At 39.5% G+C, this 21,227-nt stretch overlaps 1 protein-coding gene across 1 annotated transcript in view; it reads right to left on the bottom strand.

The window, feature by feature from the left end:
- ATXN10 (ataxin 10) overlaps positions 1-21,227 on the bottom strand; it is a 78,814-nt gene that overhangs the window by 50,709 nt on the left and 6,878 nt on the right. Inside the window, exons 4-5 of the mRNA XM_030960534.1 lie at positions 5,862-5,958; positions 4,812-4,976 (exon numbers count right to left, since the gene is read on the bottom strand). Coding sequence (XP_030816394.1) covers positions 4,812-4,976; positions 5,862-5,958 — 262 coding nt within the window. The remainder of the gene's footprint in view (positions 1-4,811; positions 4,977-5,861; positions 5,959-21,227) is intronic.

Here is a 21,227-nt window from a genome sequence, read left to right as displayed (position 1 = left end):
AGCAAGTCCAGAAGTTGATAAAGGGACTGAAGCACTTCCCTTACGGAGACAGGACGACAGAGTTGGGGTTGTTCAGCCTGGACAAGAGAAGGTTGTGTGGAGACCTCACATAACTTTCCAGTATCTGAAAGGGTTACAGGGAAGCTGGAGAGGGACTTTTCATCAGGAACTGTAGTGATAAGACAAGGGGCATGGATACAAACTGACAGAGAGTAGGTTTAGATTAGATACAGGGAAGAAATTCCTCCTATGAGGATGGTGAGGCCCTGGCACAGGTTGCCCAGAGAAGCTCTGGCTGCCCCATCCCTGGAAGTGTCCAAGCCCAGGCTGGACAGAGCTTGGAGCAGCCTGGGATAGTGGAAGGTGTCCCTGCCCACGGCACTGCTACCAAAATTGAACCAATAGAAACTTTCTAACACAGTTTGAGTATCAGAAAGCAGGAATTCTTTATGGCAGCACTGGGGACCCAGGGGGATCCTTCTTTCAACTGAGTGCTCCCGGCATGAGATGAACAGAACTTTTATCAGACACTCTGATTACATATTCATGAGCTATTTCCACTTCCTCGACTTTATTTGACACAGTAACACCCCTTACTGGAAGTCCTTAAATGGTTCTTCGGGGTCTGTCTTCAACGTCCAGTGTCCTTTTTAGGTGGCTGCTCCTTGACCCCCACTTTTGAGTGGGGGGTCAAATAATTGTTTGGCACTAACTTCCACTTTGTCAGCCTTGTAGAGCTGAGCTGGCATCCTGCTTGCATTTTGCATGAATTCTGTTTTGTCTGCTTCTCCAAGGCTACATAGGCTCTTATGTGATAAGAGTAAAATGTTGTTCTGTTCTGCTATCCTTATCAAGTGAATAAAATGCTGTTCAGTTCTACTTGTCCTTATCAGCAGGGAGTTGGAACGGGATGAACTTCAAGGCCCCTTCCAACCCAAACCTTCCTACAATTCTTTATATTCAACTCATTATATCAACAGTTCAGAATTAAATTTGTGTATCATCAGAGATACTTTGGAAAAATGGAAGATACACAGAAAATAAATTACTGTCACACAAGGACTTGAAAACCATGCTCATCTCTTTGAATAGAAATATAAGATGGAAGGGAGGGATGGAAGAAGCAGACCCAGAAAGATGCAGAAAATCACTAAGAGTTTAGGAGACAGCAGCTCACTTTGTGAAGAACAGGATGTTTTCTAGAAGACAACTGCACAGCAAAGAACGACGGATGAGATAGGATCAGTTAATCAGTGTATGCCAGAAATCAGATCCAAGAAAGGAAGCAAACTTGTTTCTGCAGAGTTAGTGTCTTTGCAAAGACTTACTCTTTGAAATGCATTCTGTAACATCATCCACCTTGCAACTTTCCAAAGCAGCAAGCTCTGGGCACTCTCCACAAGCCCAGCTACAAAGGGGTATGAGCCAGTCAGACAAATATTTTTAAGATCCTCAGAACTTGTACACCATCTCACAACTTACATACCATCTGCTTACCAGACCACCGCTCTTGAGAGTCAGACCAGCAGCAGCAACCTCAGATGAGCTCCCAGCATTCAAGATTACAGGACTGCTAGCCTGACATAAGCTGAGGAGCTCTACTGAATAGTTTAGCAGCAGTGTAAAAATACATTGTCTAATAGATGTTAATTAATATTATTTTAATATGCCATTCAGCACCTATCATTAAAAATGGCAAAGACAGCAATATGTAAATAATCCTGGAGCTGTTGAGAAGATCAAGCTTCTAAAAGAGAAAGAGAAGGATGCATCAGTTCTTTAATCATTAGAATATTTATTAAATGTGTGTATTACATTCTCCAGCTTCAGAGATTTCAGAGATAGAAGCATTTCTGAGGCTGACAAGTAACCACAAGCTTAATGAAATAAGCCTTCAGACCATCTGATCCAGAGAAACACGATCACAGAAGAACTGAACACAAAATTTGACCAGGGCATTCCTTAGAAAACTGACTTCTCCTTTATTAACTATTTCTTAGCTCACAGCACGCCACAAAAATACTTAACAGAACGTGTATCACTCAAGAAACACATTCAGATGTGCATCACAGCACTGTTACCTCTCATTCTTTCAAGTTCTAAGGCAATTTTTTGTTATGTTGTCAATGTACAAAGATTTTAAAACTGCATCAGGGCTTAGTCTAGAAATTCCACTAGGCTGATCTGCAAAACAGTTCTTCTCTGCTTCAGAAACTGCTTAGGAAGTGAATGACTTGGCTTTCCATCACCGATTAGGATCATAACTTGCTGAACTGAGATCTTATTTCCCATGACCCACCCCTCTCAGGAAGCAAAGTCAACACCTCAGATATTCCCTCTTTCCTGACCCAAAATCTTAGCCTTCTACCAAATATCTTGTGACCTAAGAAGTAGGCAAAAGTGACAGGAAAATTCCAGAAAGCTACATCCAATCTTTAAAGACCCTTCCTCTGCTCTCTCTAGCTGGAGAGGAGTTTATGGCAGAGAGAGGAAGAACAGCAAAAGTTCTGCTACCAACTGCTGCCCCTAAAAAAGAAGCTCTGAGGAGCTGCTCAGAACAATCTCAGATTTCCTTGGATACAAAGTTGCTGTGGAAGAGGCAAAAGGCATCACACTAGGAAGGAGGGTCCTCCTGAACTTTTCCTAAGGACTTTTCCAACTAGAAGATGGGAAACTGGACTCTAAACATGAATACAGGATTATTAACAGGGGAAGAACTGTCAGCTCATCAAAATAAAGACCCGAAAGGTGTGCTTGCATTCCTGGGATGGGTGAGGAATAGAGAATCCAAGTGTGCTGGCTGAATGGAGTAGTGAGCACTCCATGGAAGGGACTACATTACAGTCAATGGCCTTAAATCCAAATATTTATCCTGGATATCCTCCCTCTGTCCTAACAATTCACAACAGCAACTGCAAAAATAGTTTGAGCATCATAGTTGTTTACCTGTGGAATACACTGGGTACTGTCTTAGAGGAACATTAATTTTATAAATTTCAGTGTACAATAAAAGGGAATAAAATAATGAATAGAAATTCTGCCTATGTCCAAAACTTACCTAGTTATTAAAATAAAGAGTTCCAATACCTAAAAGCAGCAATTGACAGCAAGAAAGCTCAGTCAACAGGAAGAATAAATACACATGTGGCAGTCACTTCTTATTTGTTTTAACACGAAATCAGATGCTCCAGCTCAGAGACAAAAAGGTAGGCAGGAATTAAGTGGTATTTTTAACTTTAGGTAAGAACATTTTAATTTCAGTTACTTGTGAGTAAGCATTGAGCATAACCACCAAGAATAATCTGTATTTCAGTCCAGTCATATAATAGTGTAGAATGGTTGCTGTGCACTTTTGCCAGCGGTGGCATAAGAGACCCAAACCTTTCCAACAGGACATTCCTCTCTGCAAATGCCACAGCCATGCAAATTCCTCTCAGCAAGCCTACTGGGATGTAGATGTACTTCAGTGAGAGCTGAAGTACAGCTGCAAATTTTCAGTCTTAAGAATTTGCCCCTTTTTCATTTCAAGACTATCCTGAAAAGAGACCATTCTCCACCCACATCAAACATCCACAGTGGAGGTAACACATTTTCATCATAATATCAATTGAATCTACTTCACACTACAGAGATCAGGGAGATGCATCCCTCAGCATCTATTTTGATGCTGCATTTACTCTGTATTTACCTTCAAAACATAAATTTGCCACTACGACTTTGGTATCTCAGTCAAAACAAATTTCAAAAATTAAGGATAATCAGAATAATTATCTGAAAAGCAACACTTTACATGTGTGGTATTGACAGGTGACAAAACTAAGGACCTGGTTTGTCACTTTTGAAACAGAAGTCTCATTGTGTGACCCTAAACTTACATTTTGTTTTTTGAAAACTACTTATGTCATAAGCAAACTGACCCTGCCATTAAAAAAGCCCAGCCACAAACAAATTTGGGTCATTTTTTTCAGTACAAAAGAAAAGTAGAAAATGACATTTACTTTTCATTCAATCATAAGTCTGTGTTGAGACTTTCCATACAGCTTCTAAAGAACCAACAATTCTTCCTAATTAAATTTTAAATTCAAACATGACCTTAAAGAGAATGCTACTAAAACATACAATTAATTATTTTCCCCTTGGAACACACGGTGTAACAATTAGCTGAATGTGCATCCTTGCTATGGAGGGCAGCACATTTATCAAAGGCATATCTGACAACAATATTTAGAAGAATGGCCATTAGTAAAAAATACAAAAGTTCAGAGGGATAAAACCAATGATTAGGTGCTCCTAAAGTATGAAATGAAGATTCACAAAAAAAGTCTTCCCTATTCTGGTATAAAAATGACTGCATGTTGCAGTAAAAAAGGGCTATGTTAAAAAAGGAAAAAAGGAAAAACTCCAGGTTTTATGTAGCACTCCCAAGCAACAGACATACAAGTCTTCCTAGCATGACCTGTCTGCGACACTATTCTGTGCTGACTTTAAAAAAATCTCCACAAGTATAAATTAGCTTGCATTCTAAACCCCATTTCATAAATGAAAGAAAACCAGACCATGATTTGAAAATTCCTATGTCCTCAACAAAAAATGGAGTCTTAATTTAGCAACAGTCAAAAGAGTCATGAAAATACCATGGAAATTATCTCTATTATAAACTACTAATTTCTAATTAGATCTTCATTTACTACTTTGCGATGTCACAAGTTTAGACATTTTAATATAGTGATTTACACCAGAAAAACATCTAATTAAGAAGTGAGGAAAAAGAAAATTTAAGAAAATGAAAAAGAAAATTTAAGGATACGTACGACCACTCAGAATCCAACTGCTCTTTGTAGACTCTCAGGACATGAAGAGGCACAGCCAAGTTTCCAGGATCCAGCAGTTCTCTCACTCGCTCTGAATTCAGGCAGGTGAACAGAACCATGCAGCAATAGGAGACAATTTTCTCATCACTGTATGTCAGACATGTCCTTCAAGAGAAAATAAGGAGTTAAGGGCAAGCTGAAATGGACCCTGGAAAAACAGGCAAGGGGCATTGAGCTTGCTGAGTTGTCCTTTGCTGTCTTTTAGAGAACCACAAGTTTGTCACTGCCTAAGAAGGGTAAAAGTCACCTGCAAGGAAAAATACCCAACTCACTGCTGAAGGTCAAACTTCACAGGAAGTTTACAAAATTAACGCTAAATTGGAACTGCTTTTCTTACCATAAAGTCTTCCTACACTTTTTACAACTGGGCTCCAAAAACCCATGGAGAATGATTATCAAATTGAATCGAAGTGCCTTTGTTACCAGCTTACTACAAAAAAATCTGGCTGAACACATCAACCATGCTGTCATGTGTCTGCACAAAATACTTTATGTAATATTTCCTTACACATATGTCATCAAATCCCCAGGAAGATTTTCTGGGGAGGTTAGGAGGGGGATGGAAGGATTGAAAGAGATGAAGATTAAGGAACTTTTATAGACTACATCTGATCCACCAATACTGACAGAACTGCACAGCAGCAACACGAGAAAAGAAAATGCTGTGTTATTGGAAATGTGTGTAACTACTTGAAAACATGTCTGAAATAAAACTTAAGTTTGAAGCTCGTCATTCAAAATAGTTTTCTTCCAGTTTCTGTTAAATTACATCTATTTACTGATAGTTTAGAACAAGCAGGTTTTTAAAGGTTCTGACTCCTGTGGTTGACTAACAAAAACCATCTACAGGATATGGTCTCAACCAGCCCATTCTCACCAAAGTTATTTTTCAGAGTTTCATGGTGCTAGCAAAGGCACAACTATCATGTACAAAAGATTTGAATACAACCACAGAAATGACACTAGAAAAAAATCCACATCCATGCTTACAAGAAGAGATCTGGGAAAGCACACTTCCAAATGCTATTCTGGGAATCTCCATTTCCTGCTGCAATGTTTCCAAGAAACTGAAGACTACAACGAAGAGCTGAAAGAAATCCAGAAAATATATTAACGAGAGTTCAAAGAAACACTGATAAATTTCACAAAAATCCATACTTCAATATTCCAGATGCACACTGCAGAGTCCATCTCCAGCAAGCTTTAGGTGCAGCATTTCACAGGTACTGTACATAAATATTTGCATATTCTCTTCTAATACAAATAATTTTACAAAGTATTTTAGAATTACACCCAAGACTTGTCTGAGTACTACACACTGGCTACTGGTGGTTACAAGAACTAACTGACAGGTTCTTGCTTCTCACATTATATTCTGGTTAGCTGGAAAAATCATTATAGATGATTATGATGTGCTCAGTACCTTCTATTCCAGAATTTCTATCCTAGAAAAATGAAAGACAGCTCTCCAAATAGCTCTGCCTCCATCTTTGACACTGAATTTAACATGGCTGATTTCTGTTCTTGCTCCAAAGGACTTATTTTAGCCTTCTCTCAATACAGATTTAAAATACAAAAAGATGACATTTCACCACACAAGTTAATATCCTAGAGCAGCCACCAAAAGGTGTAAAGTCATAAAACACAATAGCATGAACCCAAAGACTTCATGAAATTAAAACATTTATTTTGTCCCTATCAACAGCTCTCAATAGCCTGGCCCTTATTAATAAGTTGGCAGAGAAACTTGAAATCACATGTTCAAATTCAGTTTAACAGATAATACAAACAACAGCCTAATACACATGGAGGTGGCTATTACTGCCAGGTTCTGCACATCTAAAATTAGATCTCTTGGAAAGGTGTTGTGCCCCTGTGCCAGTTGGCAGCCAGATTTCCTAAACAGGTCTGGGCATATGTCCTCTTGAGAACAAGAAGAAAGCAAGTCTTTCTTCTTGAGAAGTGGTCACTTGGGCTTAGAAAAAGGTTACTTTTTTTGAGAGGTGGTCACTTGGGCTTAGAAAAAGGTTACTTTTTTTTGCCATATATATTTATATATAGACATAGATAGATAGATAGATATTTAAGCCCAAAATATGTAAGTATTCCCCAGAATACATCTTGAACTATATTCTCCTCTAGTTATTAAGATCTCTGTTCTCTCCCCCTGCACATCTGCATTGGTTTATTATTTTCTGCTCATCACTGCGCTTCCGTTTCTCCCACCCATCTGGTTCCCATCCTGCTGACTAAGGAGTTTCTGAAGGACAGCAAGCATGGGCATGCCAGCAGACATTTTATAGAAATACTTCCCTGCTAGAAAAAAACAAAACCTAGGCAGTAAATCCTAGGAACAGGGTATTATTTCCCTTGGTGAATTCCTTACCTATACAGCAATAAGAAAGGTTTCCCAAAGGAACATAAGGTTGGTTGACTATATTCCAATTTTTCCCTGAAATGTGCTTGACCTTTTTCAGCTACTACACCTTGGTTGTTTAGAAATTAGTCTGTCCAAAAAGTTCTAAAGATGAAGGAAAAATGTTCAGGATCTTGTAAAGTTACCATTCTTACTGTACCAAAGAGGAAATGCCATGAACACATTTACAGTAATAAATAGCTACAAATTTCAGTATTTGTGAAACCAACCAACACTGCCCTTGTCCAACAGGGATGTCCTGAACCAGGGAGGAAGATACAGGAAAAAGTAACAATTCTGTGGATGCACCCATGGAAAAACCAGTTTCATCACTAAGTGCTTGTTCTTAACTAGTAGGAGTTAGGATTTTTCTTTTAATTTGAGTACACAAACCAATACATGGCTAAGTGGATATTCTGTAAGACTAAACCTATCGCATCTATTCCCAGCTAAGCAGAGAGAGGATGCCTTGATAATGCAACATTTTGCCATATAAATACTCTCACATGAAGAATCTCAGCAATTTGGAAGATGTGATTCTACACACAGAAATAAGCACTCAAAGCAGCTGAGCAAAGCACGGGGTCCAGGTCACACACCATGTCCAGCAGCCGCAGAAAGCAAAGCACAGATGAAGAGGCACAAACAGCATGAAAAGCCATCATACCACACCTAGAGCAGCTCATCACAGCACATTCTCTGAACCACAGCACAGCAATATCTGTATGGTTGTGTTTAAAAAACCAACACCTCTCCCCCAGAACGCACAGGTGGTGTCTTGGAATACATAAATGTCTCATGCAGTGATTCTCTCCAAATATAACTCCATGGAAAATGTACTAGCCTAGCACCAAGCTACCAAGAGACAGTCAATTTTGATAGAAGCAATGAAAATCTATACTATGGTATTTATGCTTTAAATAAGAAATTCCCCCAAAATCCAACCAGAGAAGTTAACTCACAGCAAGGTATGTGTGTATTAACAAAAGCAAACACTGCCATAAAAGGAAACTATTGCATTTCAAACTAAGGAACTCTTTTCTTAGCATTCAGTTTCCATGTTTTCCTTTTCTGCTTTACCTCTATTGGACTTGACTGCTGCAGCATATATATGCTTGGATATCTGTACAATACAAATACTGCTTTTCTCCTCTTTTAAGAATCTCTTCATCATAAAATCACAGAACTAGAATTATTAAGCTTGGAAAAGACCTTTAAGATCATGAAGCCCAACTGTCCACCCAGCACAATCATGTTTACCACTAAAGCAGGTTCTCGGGTATCACATCCACACCTTTTGTGAATACCTCCAAGATGGTAACTCCACTGTCTCCCTGGGCAGTCCATTCCAATGCCTGCCCACCCATTCCATGAAGGAATTTTCCCTGATATCTAATGTGAACGTCCCCTGGCACAATTTGAGGCAATTTCCTTCCATGGCCCTTCCATGTCCTTACAGCAAAAGCAAGAAAATGTAGAAGGTGATGAAGACAGATTTCCATTCTGCCATCCAATCAATGAGCCATGAGCTTTCTGAAAGGAGGGAGAGGAAAAGAAAAACATAAAAGAGGGGGGAAAAAAGACAAGAAAATTTCACTTATCCCCAAAAATGTACAGAGCTTTAGCTTTACAAAGCTAAAAACAATATTCTTAAACAATTCTGTAGCTATCAGCATAGCTAAATTTTACTTTAAAAAAAGGTTACTCTGTGTGTGGTCAAGAAGAGTATTTTTAACCTGATGGTCAACCACGGTGAAATTGCATGTACTAAGATGTAACTTGTGATACACAAATCAACCCTGGAGCTGAAGAGATTTCCCCTCACCAAGATTTCAACAGCTCCTGTAAAAGCAGGTGTTCTTTAGCAAATACACAAATTACATGTTGCTTTCACAACCAGTCTGCAATGGCTTAAGGAGACTTTGCTAGGTTCTACAAAAATAACCTCTTTACACAACAGGGCAAAGGGTACAAGCAGAAACACTGACTCTTCACCTAATGAATTCTGGTACCTCAATGTTTGTCTCCATGTAAACTGAACATTTAGTCACTCAAGGCCACCCATGACAAAGGTGAGACAGCTGATACTTGATGGCCCTGTATGAAGATGGTTTAAATGCTCTCCAGCAGTTCAGTACCCTCAAGATCACAGCCCCCTTTCTTCCTTCCAGTCCTTTATTATCACAGAACAACTGAGCCAGACTCCAGTGCATGCTTTTCATTTAATTATTATATTGACATTATCTCATTTAACGATTACCTGATATGGTCTAAAGGAGCACAGGACTCATCTGGTCCCACCTCCCTGCTCCAGCAGGGCCATCCCAGAGCCCAGAGCACAGGGTTGTGTCCAGAGGAGTCTGGAATATCTCCAGTGAGGAGACTCCTCACCCTCTCTGGACAATCTGTTCAGTGCCTGGGCACTGCCCAGGGCAGAAGTTCTGCCCCATGTCCAGGTGGAACCTCCTGGCATCAGTTCCTGCCCGTGGCTCTGGTGCCATTGCTGGGCCCCAGAGCAGAGCCTGGGCCCTGCTCTGCCCCTCCCTGCACACAGGGACACCCAGGGCTGAGGGCCCCTCTCAGCTGGGGCTCCTCTCCAGGCTGGACAGCCCCAGCTCCCTCAGCCTTTCCCTGCCAGGGAGATGCTGCAGTCCACACAAAGACATCATTTCACACAGTGCCATCTGCAGAATCAGATTGTGTATTAGATGAAAATTAAAATCCCTGAAGTTCTGAGGACAAAGACTTTAAGCATTAGAATTTTAAAATTCAATATTTGTTTCCTTCTGTTTCACATGGTTAGAACAGAAGCCCATAAACATGTTCAGCAATCATTTCAAAAAACCTTGACAGCAACTGTAGAGGCTTAAAACAGTCCTAAGAGATTTCCATTCTCTTTATTTGGGCCAGACAACAACTGTGAGTACAAACCTCTGCCTTTACTGGAGTTATAAAACAATTAGAGATATAAAATAGATCCAACCAAAGCACATACAAAACTGTACATCACTGCTTGTCAGACTGCAAACATAATACTTAAAAACTTGCATCTCTCTTAATACTCTAACCAGTAGTAACACAGGAGAAATAGAGCTGGAGTGCCCCCTCTGCCCTGGGGCAGACACAAAGCCTAGGAAGTCATTGGACCACATCCCAGGCTCCCAAGAGCCTGCACACTTTCAGAGTCTCCTGAGAGCTTTGCAAATCTAAACTGTGGGCTGTCAGCTGCCATGCGGAGCAGCCCTGGCTGTTTGTACATAATCGCAGAATGCTCTGTGATAGACTGCCTGTCCCAGAAAAATAAAACTTCCAACTCAGCATAAGGTGCAGACCTCTATTACTATAAAATGTCAGTTTCCACCACTATCATCCGGTCATTGACTTGTTTCCTTGTGGCTGCAAGTTAAAGCAACTTCCAGTCATAAAGAGTTATTTGCCTCTTCACCACCATGAATCATACCACAAATACTGATGAAAATGTATTTTCCTTGGAAAACAGTCTGTCTAGACTACTGAAATTGAATGTACAATACACATATGGGCTCTGTCATTTAATGTTATTAAAATAGTACTTAGTATTTTATTGCTGTAAATAAAATCATTGTCTAGCTACCTTTTATACTTCCACCTTGGTGTTACTGCACTTGCTGCAGGGCAGACTAGAAACCCATTTTTACCACCTGTGGAACAGCAAGAATGTTGTGTTTAGCAAGTTTCTGCTCACCCTCCCCTCCATCTCCTTTACCTCGGAAACAAAGTCGCACTCTTACTTTTTTTTCTTTCCCTTTAGAAGTGCCAACTCTAATTTTAACAGAATGTTATGTGCATTGATTGGACAACTCTTGTATTCTTGGAAGATAAATGTCTAGGCAAAAGATCAACACTTTGTTCTGACTTAAAATGAGAATTTGATTTAAAGGCAAGTAAAATTCTTGCCATGCTATTAAAAACATGGGTCTACAAATAAATTAGAAGGGAGCTGGAAGAAACCATCAGACCACACATCAAATTAGCCTCTGATGCAAATTAAGTTCTAATGAGGTCTCATAATGGGAGATTAAATAAAAAACGTGTACATTTACTAAGAATCAGTTTGACAGACCTCTTGAGATCAGGTTCAAACCTACTCTGATTCATAAGCACTAGCAAGGCTTATTAAATGCAGCACTAGAACAATTTTCTCTGTCTCCTGTTATTTTAATTGCATCATTTCAGTTTTAGAAAGTAAACATAAATGTGCTCATTTCTTTAACAAATTATCTGTTAAAATCTAAAGGCATATGAAATAGGACTCCTGTTACATCCCCTCAAGTAGCAAAAGCACATGCCTGAGACTCTCCTATGTGAAGTGAAACATTTTTAAGTGCTTGCACACCTGGGAACTACCTTTATTAGCTTTCTGCATGCACTAGGATGTAAAATCTTGTTCTTGAATCAGCCCAAAAGCTGAGCCTAAATCTAATGCAATGTCTCTTTAAAGGTCCTGCAGCAGGGAAATCAGCGAGTTTGAAGTACTGGGGAGTCTCAAACCAGGCTTAAACCATACCAGGAAACCAAGCAAAATAAGAAGGACTGGCCACCCACTATGCACTATTAGTGGTGTCTGACTGTGAGACACACTCCTCCTACATGATACTTTGCACAGGTCTGAAAAAAAAAAAGAAGAAAAAATTATTAACATGTAAAGTACTAACCAAGATTATGAACAAATATCTCCAATTACTTTTGATAGCATACTGTGTACGTTGTTTCATTTAACCCAAAATTTCCACTGAAGTGCTTATATTTGCCCTCAAAGAGCTGAATGATCTTTTTCTCTAAGTCTGTGCAAAGAGTATCAGACTTCCCCCCGCTTACTTGTACCATTTATATTCTGTACCTGGCTAATAAATGGACCACAGTCCTTTTGGAATACAGAATTACTAGCAAACTTGCACTTAGTATTTTTACTTGCATGTCCACATTAACGTACAGCACAGTTTTAGCATCAACTTTTTGGGGCATTATAATTTATTTTAATACCTGTAAAGGCAGCTTACCTCTTCTCATTGCCATGTTATGGCCCCTTTTGTACCACACATGGTATATGCCCAGAGGATGGAAGAAAAGGAAAGAACTTGATGTGTCTCACAAAATTTCTTGATGTATCTACACATCATGTAACTTGACAATATTCCCTAAACTTCTCAGCAAAAAGGGAGAGACACATTTCTTTCCAAGCCCAAAGGTGCTAGCAAAAAAGGGTGCTGCAGAATGGGACATGAAAGTCCTGTAGCTTTGTTATCTGGAAAGCCATGGTTAGACAACTCCCTCTTTTCCACCAGAACAATGCTCCTGTAACTGGGAGTATGGAAGTTGTGCCATGGCAATGATAATCAAACAGCTGAGAGAGTGACATGTGTAACTCCTACATAATTATAACCACTTGGATTTTTTTCCCAACAGGCAACAGATGCCTCCCATTGCTTCCCTCTGCCCAGATCTTCCTCTAGCTTCTTTTCACCCTCCTTCCATCTTCACTCTCCCTGAAGGAAAAAATATAGCCCCCTTGGGGCCTCTGTGGGAGACTCTTTAGAAGGGATATTTCCTCTCAGCACATGGGAAAAAAAGTTAAGCTTCTTCTCCCTGCATTAAATTTATGACGCTCTCTCTTTAGGAAGCTCTCTGCAATTAAAAGGTTTGTTTGCCCCATTCTTCCCACCTTTATCTTGAGATCCTAATGGCCCTGTAAAAAACATTGTGACCATCTTAAATCTAGGGATGTTTCTGTAAGGTTTGATTCACATATATTTGTGTAGAACAGAAACCTGCCTCATTATGAATCTTGCTGACATTATTTGCTGGGGTTGGGTAGGGGACACTAAAGAGCAAGGAAGGAAGGAAAGGACTTAAAGAACACTGTATTTAGAGATCCACAGAAATATAGGCATTACCATTCATTTCAAGCCTCAACCAAAGTAACCAGAAACCATTCTAATTAAATAGACATCAGCAAACTCCTATTTCCTTTGTGCTCCAAGTGGATATCAGTCCACATTATAAAACCACTATGCATGTGGCATAAATCAGCAACATCTTGGCAGGCTATACTAGAAAGCCTCCAATTTGCAGAAGCAGGAAAAAAACAAACTAGCTCTACACACTGTCTAAAAGCTGTACCAGCAATGAGACCAGGGAAGCCCACAGGGCAGCCCACTGACCTACTAATTGTTCTGACTTAGAGATATTTCCCCAGGTTACTCTCTCTCCTAGAAGCAGGAAAATGATTTACAGACACTCAGACAGTCACTGCCTCTGCCTCCCAGTACAGCAATCAAAACATCTTTCCATGAGTACCACCACAAGGACAGCTTTGACCATCAGTACAAGGATCAAACTGCTGGGAAGCACCAGTTTTTTAATCACTATTTCAAAGTCTGCTTCCAATGCCAACCATGTCATCAGTACCTGACAGGCAAACCCCAATAGGCAGGATCTGGTCTGCAGTTCAAATTGTGCCTCCACAACTTGCTGCAATAAAATATTTTTATACTCACATATACACAGTCGATAAAATAATTCAGTTCAGCACAGCTTAAACAGAGAAAAACAATTTACACAGGCCTGGACTAACAGAACAAGAGTGAATGCCTTCCCACTGCCAGAAGGCAGGGTTAGATGAGATATTATAGAGGAATTCTCCCCTGTGAAGGTGGTGAGGCCCTGGCACAAGCTGCCCAGAGAAGCTGTGGCTGCCTCAGCCCTGGAAGTGTCCAAGGCCAGGCTGGATGGGGCCTGGAGCAACCTGGGATAGTGGAACCATGGGAGGAAGTGTGGATGATCAAGATGATCTTCAAGATGATCTTTAATGCCCTTTCCAACCCAGGCCATTCTGTGATTCTAAATCAGACCTCTACTGCAGAAGCAGCAAGACTCAAGGAGAGAATCAAGCCCTCAGTAGGGAGAAAAAAACCCCTACCATGAATCACTGCATTCCAACAGTAGGACATTTAGACTACAGTTAGGAAAAGGGTTTAAAATGAGATGAGATCCTTCCATGGGACTAATAAGGGATAAACACAGCAAACTGGAGCTTACTATATTTGGAGACAAGAGTCTACAACTACTACAACAGGCTGTAGTAATGAAGATGCCAACCCTGCTGGAAGTTGGAAGCCCCAATCCCTCTTCCTTTTTTTCTCCATTCAAGATAACAAAGTGCTGCATTTAAGTAGAGTCCCTGGTCCTACAATGGATCCTACAATGCTCTTCTTCAGTGGATCTAAACTCTCGCAAACCCCACCCTACTCCAAATCTTAAAAAGCGAAAAAAGAAATTAAGGCATGCATCAAGTTCCCACATTAATACCAGAAGTCACAGCCAGCATTATACAGACATGTCAGGTTGAAAACACTGGTGACACTGGCATTTACTCAAAATCTCAGCTCCTGCTGTATGACACCAATGCACACAAATGCCCCAGACCTGCAGGGCACAGGGAGCTGTGCGAGATCCAAAGTGTGGGAAATCCCAGTGAATGGGGCAAGAGTTAACCACTGCAGGTAAGGCCAGTACTGCACAAGAGCTAAAGAGAATTCTGTATTTGCTAACTCAGGACAACTCATCAGTTTGAGTGCTCTTGGTCCAGGTTTGGCTCTTTTTCTTTCACAGACAGCTGGAAGTGGTGTAAAGGTTGGTTCCCTGTTTTGGAGTTCCTGCAAAAAGGCCAAAGCACAAAGCCTTGGAACAATGACCTAAACCAAGACTCACCCAAATCAGAGTCTTTCCACAGCCTTCCATGAATTTTGGACCAAACTACAAGAACCAAGAGAACATTCTTGTCCACAGGAGGCTGCATCAGCTTGACATGATTTGGGAACGTGAAGTCACACATCCTTGCTGTAGGTGTTCTGAAGACAGTCAATTAACAATCTCTGCCAATATTCACCAAAACAGAGCAGAGACAGAATATTGTACAGTTAAAGCTTCCATACAGGGCAGGACTGGAGCATATGTGCATCTGGTAAGTTGCCAGTGCCCAGCAGCAAATTCTGCCTGTACCTTTAACCAGCCAAGGGATGACTGCCTATTTCTAGAAAACCTCACAACTGCTTCTTACCATGTATGTTTCTGGGAGATGTTCATATTCACTTTTAAGAGGAACTCTGACTCATTTAAGAAAAAAAAAAAGAGGTAAACACAAGGGAAAAACAAGAACAACAACAAAAAACCCCAAATGGTAGAAAAGTACAAACCAATTACTTAAAACTTTCCTGTTTGGTAAAGTAGCAAAATGCTCTGAGCTATAGTAATTAGGGGATAGGAAAACTCAAAAAACAGAGGATTTTCTTAAGCTATGGAAACATGAAACCAAAATCCCAATACAAGTGCAACTAGTAGTTTACTTCTACCAGATAGCATATCGACTGATTGTTAGGGCACACACTCTGCAAATGCTAGAGACCATGAAAATCCCAATATTATTTTTACAGATTGGAAAAACACAAAGGCCAAAAACAACACCAATAACTCAAATAAAAAACTCATGCTTATGTTTACATAAAAGTTTGATGAGTATAATATATTCATCACACTCCCACAATTATTCCCTGAAAATACTATAAATATTATTTTGACAATGTAATTATAGTTTTTACTTTAACAGTGGCAGCAAAGTATTGGCACCAGTCCCCCATACAAAAACCCTAACAGACAAAGCAAAGATCACACATTGAAACTGGCAACTCCTAAGGTCAGAGCTGTCCTTTATTCTTATGTCTAAAAAAAGTCTGTTTAAAGTTAGCAGCTGGTTTATTTAAGCTGTAATACATATGTAGTTTTAATTATGCTAGCTGTAAGCAAAAGGAAACCCCAAATACAAAAATAAATGGTAGTGCAGATTTTTAAATTCTCTTTTCTTCCATGCAGCTGAGGTATGTTCTTTCATGCTACTTTTTGGGATTTAATCCCATGGACTATGGGTCTATTCAGGACCTGCTTTCTCCCTCTTCCTCTCCCTCAGAAGAAAAGTTAATGTGAACCTAAATTGAGAAATGTCACCTATCAACCATTCATGGTGACTGTATGACAGCTAAAATGGTTCAAGCTTTATACCCACTCACTCATTCCATGTAAATCAGCAAGTAACATGACTAGTACAAAAAAATCTGCAGCACAAGAATTTACTGTTTGGTCACAAACACCCTCAAGATCTCCAACCAAACAGTACGACTCCTCCTTCATAGATAAATATTTGGGGCACTGACGTGGGACGAGAGGAAAGATTAACTTTCCTTCCTTAATCCTGCTGGTTTAAATTTAGTAGCCATTGTCTGTGAAAGTCTCCAAGACACAATTTAGAAATTACACCTTCTCCAAATCCCTATAAACAAGCCTGTTTGAAGACACTTGCTCAGTTACAGGCCTCTTTTTATAGACAATAAAAATCTGGTTTCCCAAATGCATTGGGTAAGCTCTGCTATGACGTCTGTCTAGCAAAAAGTTACTATCTGTGTTCCACCACACTTTCTAAGCAAGCTTTAAAATATTTATTTTTTATATAGAAAACATGAGCAGTAATTTGGAAATTAAACCATTCGATTGCAACATGATTAAAGAACTACAAAAAGAAGTGAAAGCAAAACGCAGGTTTCTAAAAGAATAAAAGAGAAGAATGAAAAATACTGGACAAGAGATAAAAGGGAAGCACAAAAGATGAGAGTTGACTCTTTCAGTCAATATTGGCATTCATTTAAGAACATTTAGGTTCCATAACTGACCACTATGTTTCCTGTTGATTTAAAATACTTCACTGATTGACCAGGCATTTCAAATAATTTCAAGCATAGGTGAAAGCTAGTTAGACTGTGATGCCAGTACATAAGACTCTAATGCTCAGATTTTCAAACTAACTAAGCCTTAAATGCCCAGATTTTTCTACTCACTGGTTCTGCAAAGGTACCACTCAAATGCATTTCCAGAAGTCCAAGTATTTACTTCTAGCTCATTCTCCTACTGCCAAAATAATCTTTTTAAGGGGACCATAGCCTTAGGGGAAGGCTTCTTCCCCTTTTCTTCTAGGGGAAGAAAATAAAGAAAGAGATAAATAAATATTGACAAGAAACAGTAAACAGTTAAGGACACATGGCTGCCCATTTAAGAAGGAATACAGGAAAACTAACTCAGTGTGCTTTAGCAGGCCTGAAAAGCATTTTCTTCCCTTGCTCTTCTGTACCTTCAAAATTAGCCAGTCTTGATTTTCCACTGTAATTCCAAACTGCCAATCCTTGAGTGCAGAAATGGAAAAGGTCAGAGCAAAGAAACATCTCCTGTTTTTTTCACTGAGTGAGGACAGAACTAAAAGTTTTGTTTCCCCTACACCCTCCTGAAAAAGCAGAAATCAGTTCACTGGAATTTACTCATTTTTGTTTTCAGGAATACTTCTGCTAACATTATTTAACTCTGTTTTACTCATGTTCTTCTTCAGAAAAACAAAAACATTTGATTAAATATCTCCTTTTCTGTAAACCTTTGAAAAGTACTTTGAATTAACACCTTTTTAGAACTGAGAAGGTATCCAATTTAGCAGCTGGAAATTTATTTCCTCTTGCCATTTATTCTCAGCCATCTCTCCCAAGGAAATGTCAACATGATTTTCTAGTACTATATGAGCACCTACAGCTTATATTTAGTGACTTTTGAAACCCTGCATGTCTTAACCTTCAAAAGCTTATAAAAAAATCAAGTATCCTTCTCGGCTCAGCCATGTGATGCTCTCCTGTAGACCTCAGGGGAGCTTTTGTCTTCTTACTTCATCAAAGATGAAATTCTTCCATCCCATTTGGCTTTTACAAGAAACAATCTCTGGAAACTATACACAGGCCTAGGTCCCTTACATGTCATTTTTGAGGCATGTGCATAACCCTATGCTTTTTAAAATTTATTTTTAGCATCTGTGAAGGAGTGATGGTTTTATTTACACAAAGTTCTGAATTCAAAGGTTACTCATCGATATCTCATCTGCAGAGTGTTTCTCCTCCACACTGATGGATTACAAAATACTTCCAAAGGCACTTTCTTCCCAGACCATGAGCAACCCATAAAGCACCATGGGTCAAGAAAAACTGGGTTGTCATTAACTAAAAGAAAAATATGCATGAGAACCAATCAGGTCCAGAACAGCTGGAGCCGTTCAACAACACTGGGGATGAATCCATGGTACTACTAATGGTCTGGGTGGAAAGAGGAGAAAGGAAAAAAAGGCAGCTGATGAGAGAAAACAGAAGGATAAAGGAAAAAAGAGGATAAAAATAGGAGAAAGAAAAAGAAGGATAGGAAAAAAGGAGAGAAAAAAGAGAAAAAAAGACAAGAGGAAAAAACAACAAGAGGGAGAAAAAAAGCTCAAAGAAAGGAACATTTTTTATAGCTCCCTTATAAGAACACGGCACTTGTAGTACTTGAAAAATGTTTAAAATATCACATATTTTCCCACACATCCTCCCTCACCAAAGGAAGCATGAACAGGTGTTAGACATATGATATTCATGCTGCTGAACATCCTACCAGAAAATGCTCAGGTTACTATAATAAGCGCAGTATTAAAAAACTTACATAGAGTCATCTTTCATCACTGCTTTTAAAGGCATGCTGTAAGTTCTGTTCTGAAGAGAGTATCTGTAGCTGCTTAACTACACCTGAACACACTGCAGAAAATTGGAAGCAAAGTCAAATTCCTGTTCACGGATTCAAGCTATAATCCAATACATTTTAACCAAATTTCTGGATTTTGTAAAATTACGAGCAGAAACACTCCAAACCTTGCTCTTAACAGGCAGCACACCTGGACACAGGTTTTGGCTGAGATCCCCAGCAGTGCCTGTGACACAAACACAGGCTCCAAACATTCTGTACCAGCAATGGTGTGGCAAGGAGGAAGAATGGGGGCAAACAGCTAACTCTAGCAATACCATAAAAGAAAGGACTAAAAATGTTTGTGGTTTTTTAATACAAGTATTAAAAAGAAAGGAGACTCTTACTACAGGGACAGCTGGATTGTACAAGGGATTGAACAATCTCTGAATGCTGTATGCATGAATTAACTATTTTTCAACCTACCTGAAGTTTCAAAGAGCTATTTCAGGACAGACATTCTAACTCACCTTCAAGGATTTTGGCCCACTGCCTTAGTGCTATATTATGTAATCAAAACAGTAACTTTTTCCACAGCTAGCTGGGACAAGCATTACAAACATACAGTAATTTATCTCATTTTTGTAAAGCAGTGAAAAAAAGAAAAAGTAAGATCTACGGTGAAAACATGCAGTACAGTTGTTTCAGTAAACATACTGAATTGACAAGCCAAAATAACCATGTATATAACCCCTGGGCAGCTATTTTTAAAGTACTACTCATAGCAGAGAGGATGCAAAGGAGTCTGGATTTATTTGAATAAATATTAGCAACAGTTTTTAGTCATACCACTTTGCACAACACCTCCTTTTTTGTTTCTTTGATCATGTCCTCTCCCTTAACCATCACACTGGTCACAGCAGTGGTCACACATTACATACTTTTTATTTCACTTCTAGTTTTATTCATTTGAAATTGTACTACACTGAACTTTCTTACAAAAATTAGCACACCACTCACTTACTAGCCTTAACAGCTACCAATGGATTAGAGTGCAAACCTGCCATAGATCAGGTTAAATGAATTTTTCAGTCTGTAGAAAGAATTTTTAATCTCATCTTTGTAAATACAATAATGTCGGAACTTCAAGTTTATTTAGCCTACAATAATTTGTGCTGGGAATTTTTCAAATGAACATGTGACATTTCGGAACATAAACATTATTTAGTGCTGCTCATCCTGCAGTACAGCCTTACCTCCTCCTCCTTGTACTTTGTTGCTGTGGAAGCAATATGAAGGTATTTTAAAAACCTTAAGAAAATACACAGGCACCACGACGGATCATCCAACCCAAGCAGCCATTTGAGAGAGGAAATGATACACACCCAAATGAACAACTTGAAATACTCCACTTAACACCTGCAAGAACAAAATACACTTGCTACTCTAGCCCTGTGACCTGATTTCCTATATGAAACATGAGGAGAATCATGAAACAGAACCACAGTTAATAAATACAGTACCATTTACTAATTTCATGGGTCTCTTTTGTTTCAGCAGTCCAATTTAGCAATTTTCTTCAGTACAACTAACAGCCAAATTTAACAGTTAACTTTTGAGGTAAACCCTGCCAAAGGAACCTGTGGCTCTAGGCACTACATTAACTTCCACTTACAACAAAGTTCATAAGATCACTCAGCAAGGAATTAGCAACATTTGCTTGCCTACAATTTTTCTGTTGTTGTACTAACATACATAGAATATATAAGACATGATCCTTGCAGAGGTTCCCCAAGGTGATCAATGCTACTTGCAGCATCAAATGAAGCACATACCCTGGGCCAATACAGCAAATCTTAACTCAGATGTATGTACTGAATGACTATGTAGAGTAGCACTCATAAAACAACTTCTACCAAAATTCTGTTAAAAACTCTCTTGTCAATGTCACCCTTATATTCAGTGTTGATAAACAGAGATTTTTACACCATCTTCTGGCTAGGAAAAAGTACCTGAAGCAGATAATCAAATTACTGGGTTTTACCCCCTTGGCTTTTTGCTCAATAGCATTCCCCTTCCTTCTTCAAACCCAAGAGCAGAGCCCAGCACACACACATGACAGCCCAGCAGGGACCAGCAGCCATCAGGCCAAAGGGAAGACCTGAGGCCATGCCTGCATCCAACAGTGAGCACACCCTGCTCCCTCTCCTGCAGGTGCTGGGCAGCACCTCTGGCAGGTGGCATTCTTACACCACTGTAGCATCTTCCTGATGCTTTCAAGGGGCTGAAGGTGGCAAGCCCACTTTACCTGTACAGCTTTGTAAACCCACTGC

Source organism: Camarhynchus parvulus, chromosome 1A (genome assembly GCF_901933205.1).
Source record: "Camarhynchus parvulus chromosome 1A, STF_HiC, whole genome shotgun sequence".
Lineage (NCBI taxonomy): Eukaryota > Metazoa > Chordata > Aves > Passeriformes > Thraupidae > Camarhynchus > Camarhynchus parvulus.
This window is presented reverse-complemented; position numbering and strand designations above follow the sequence as displayed.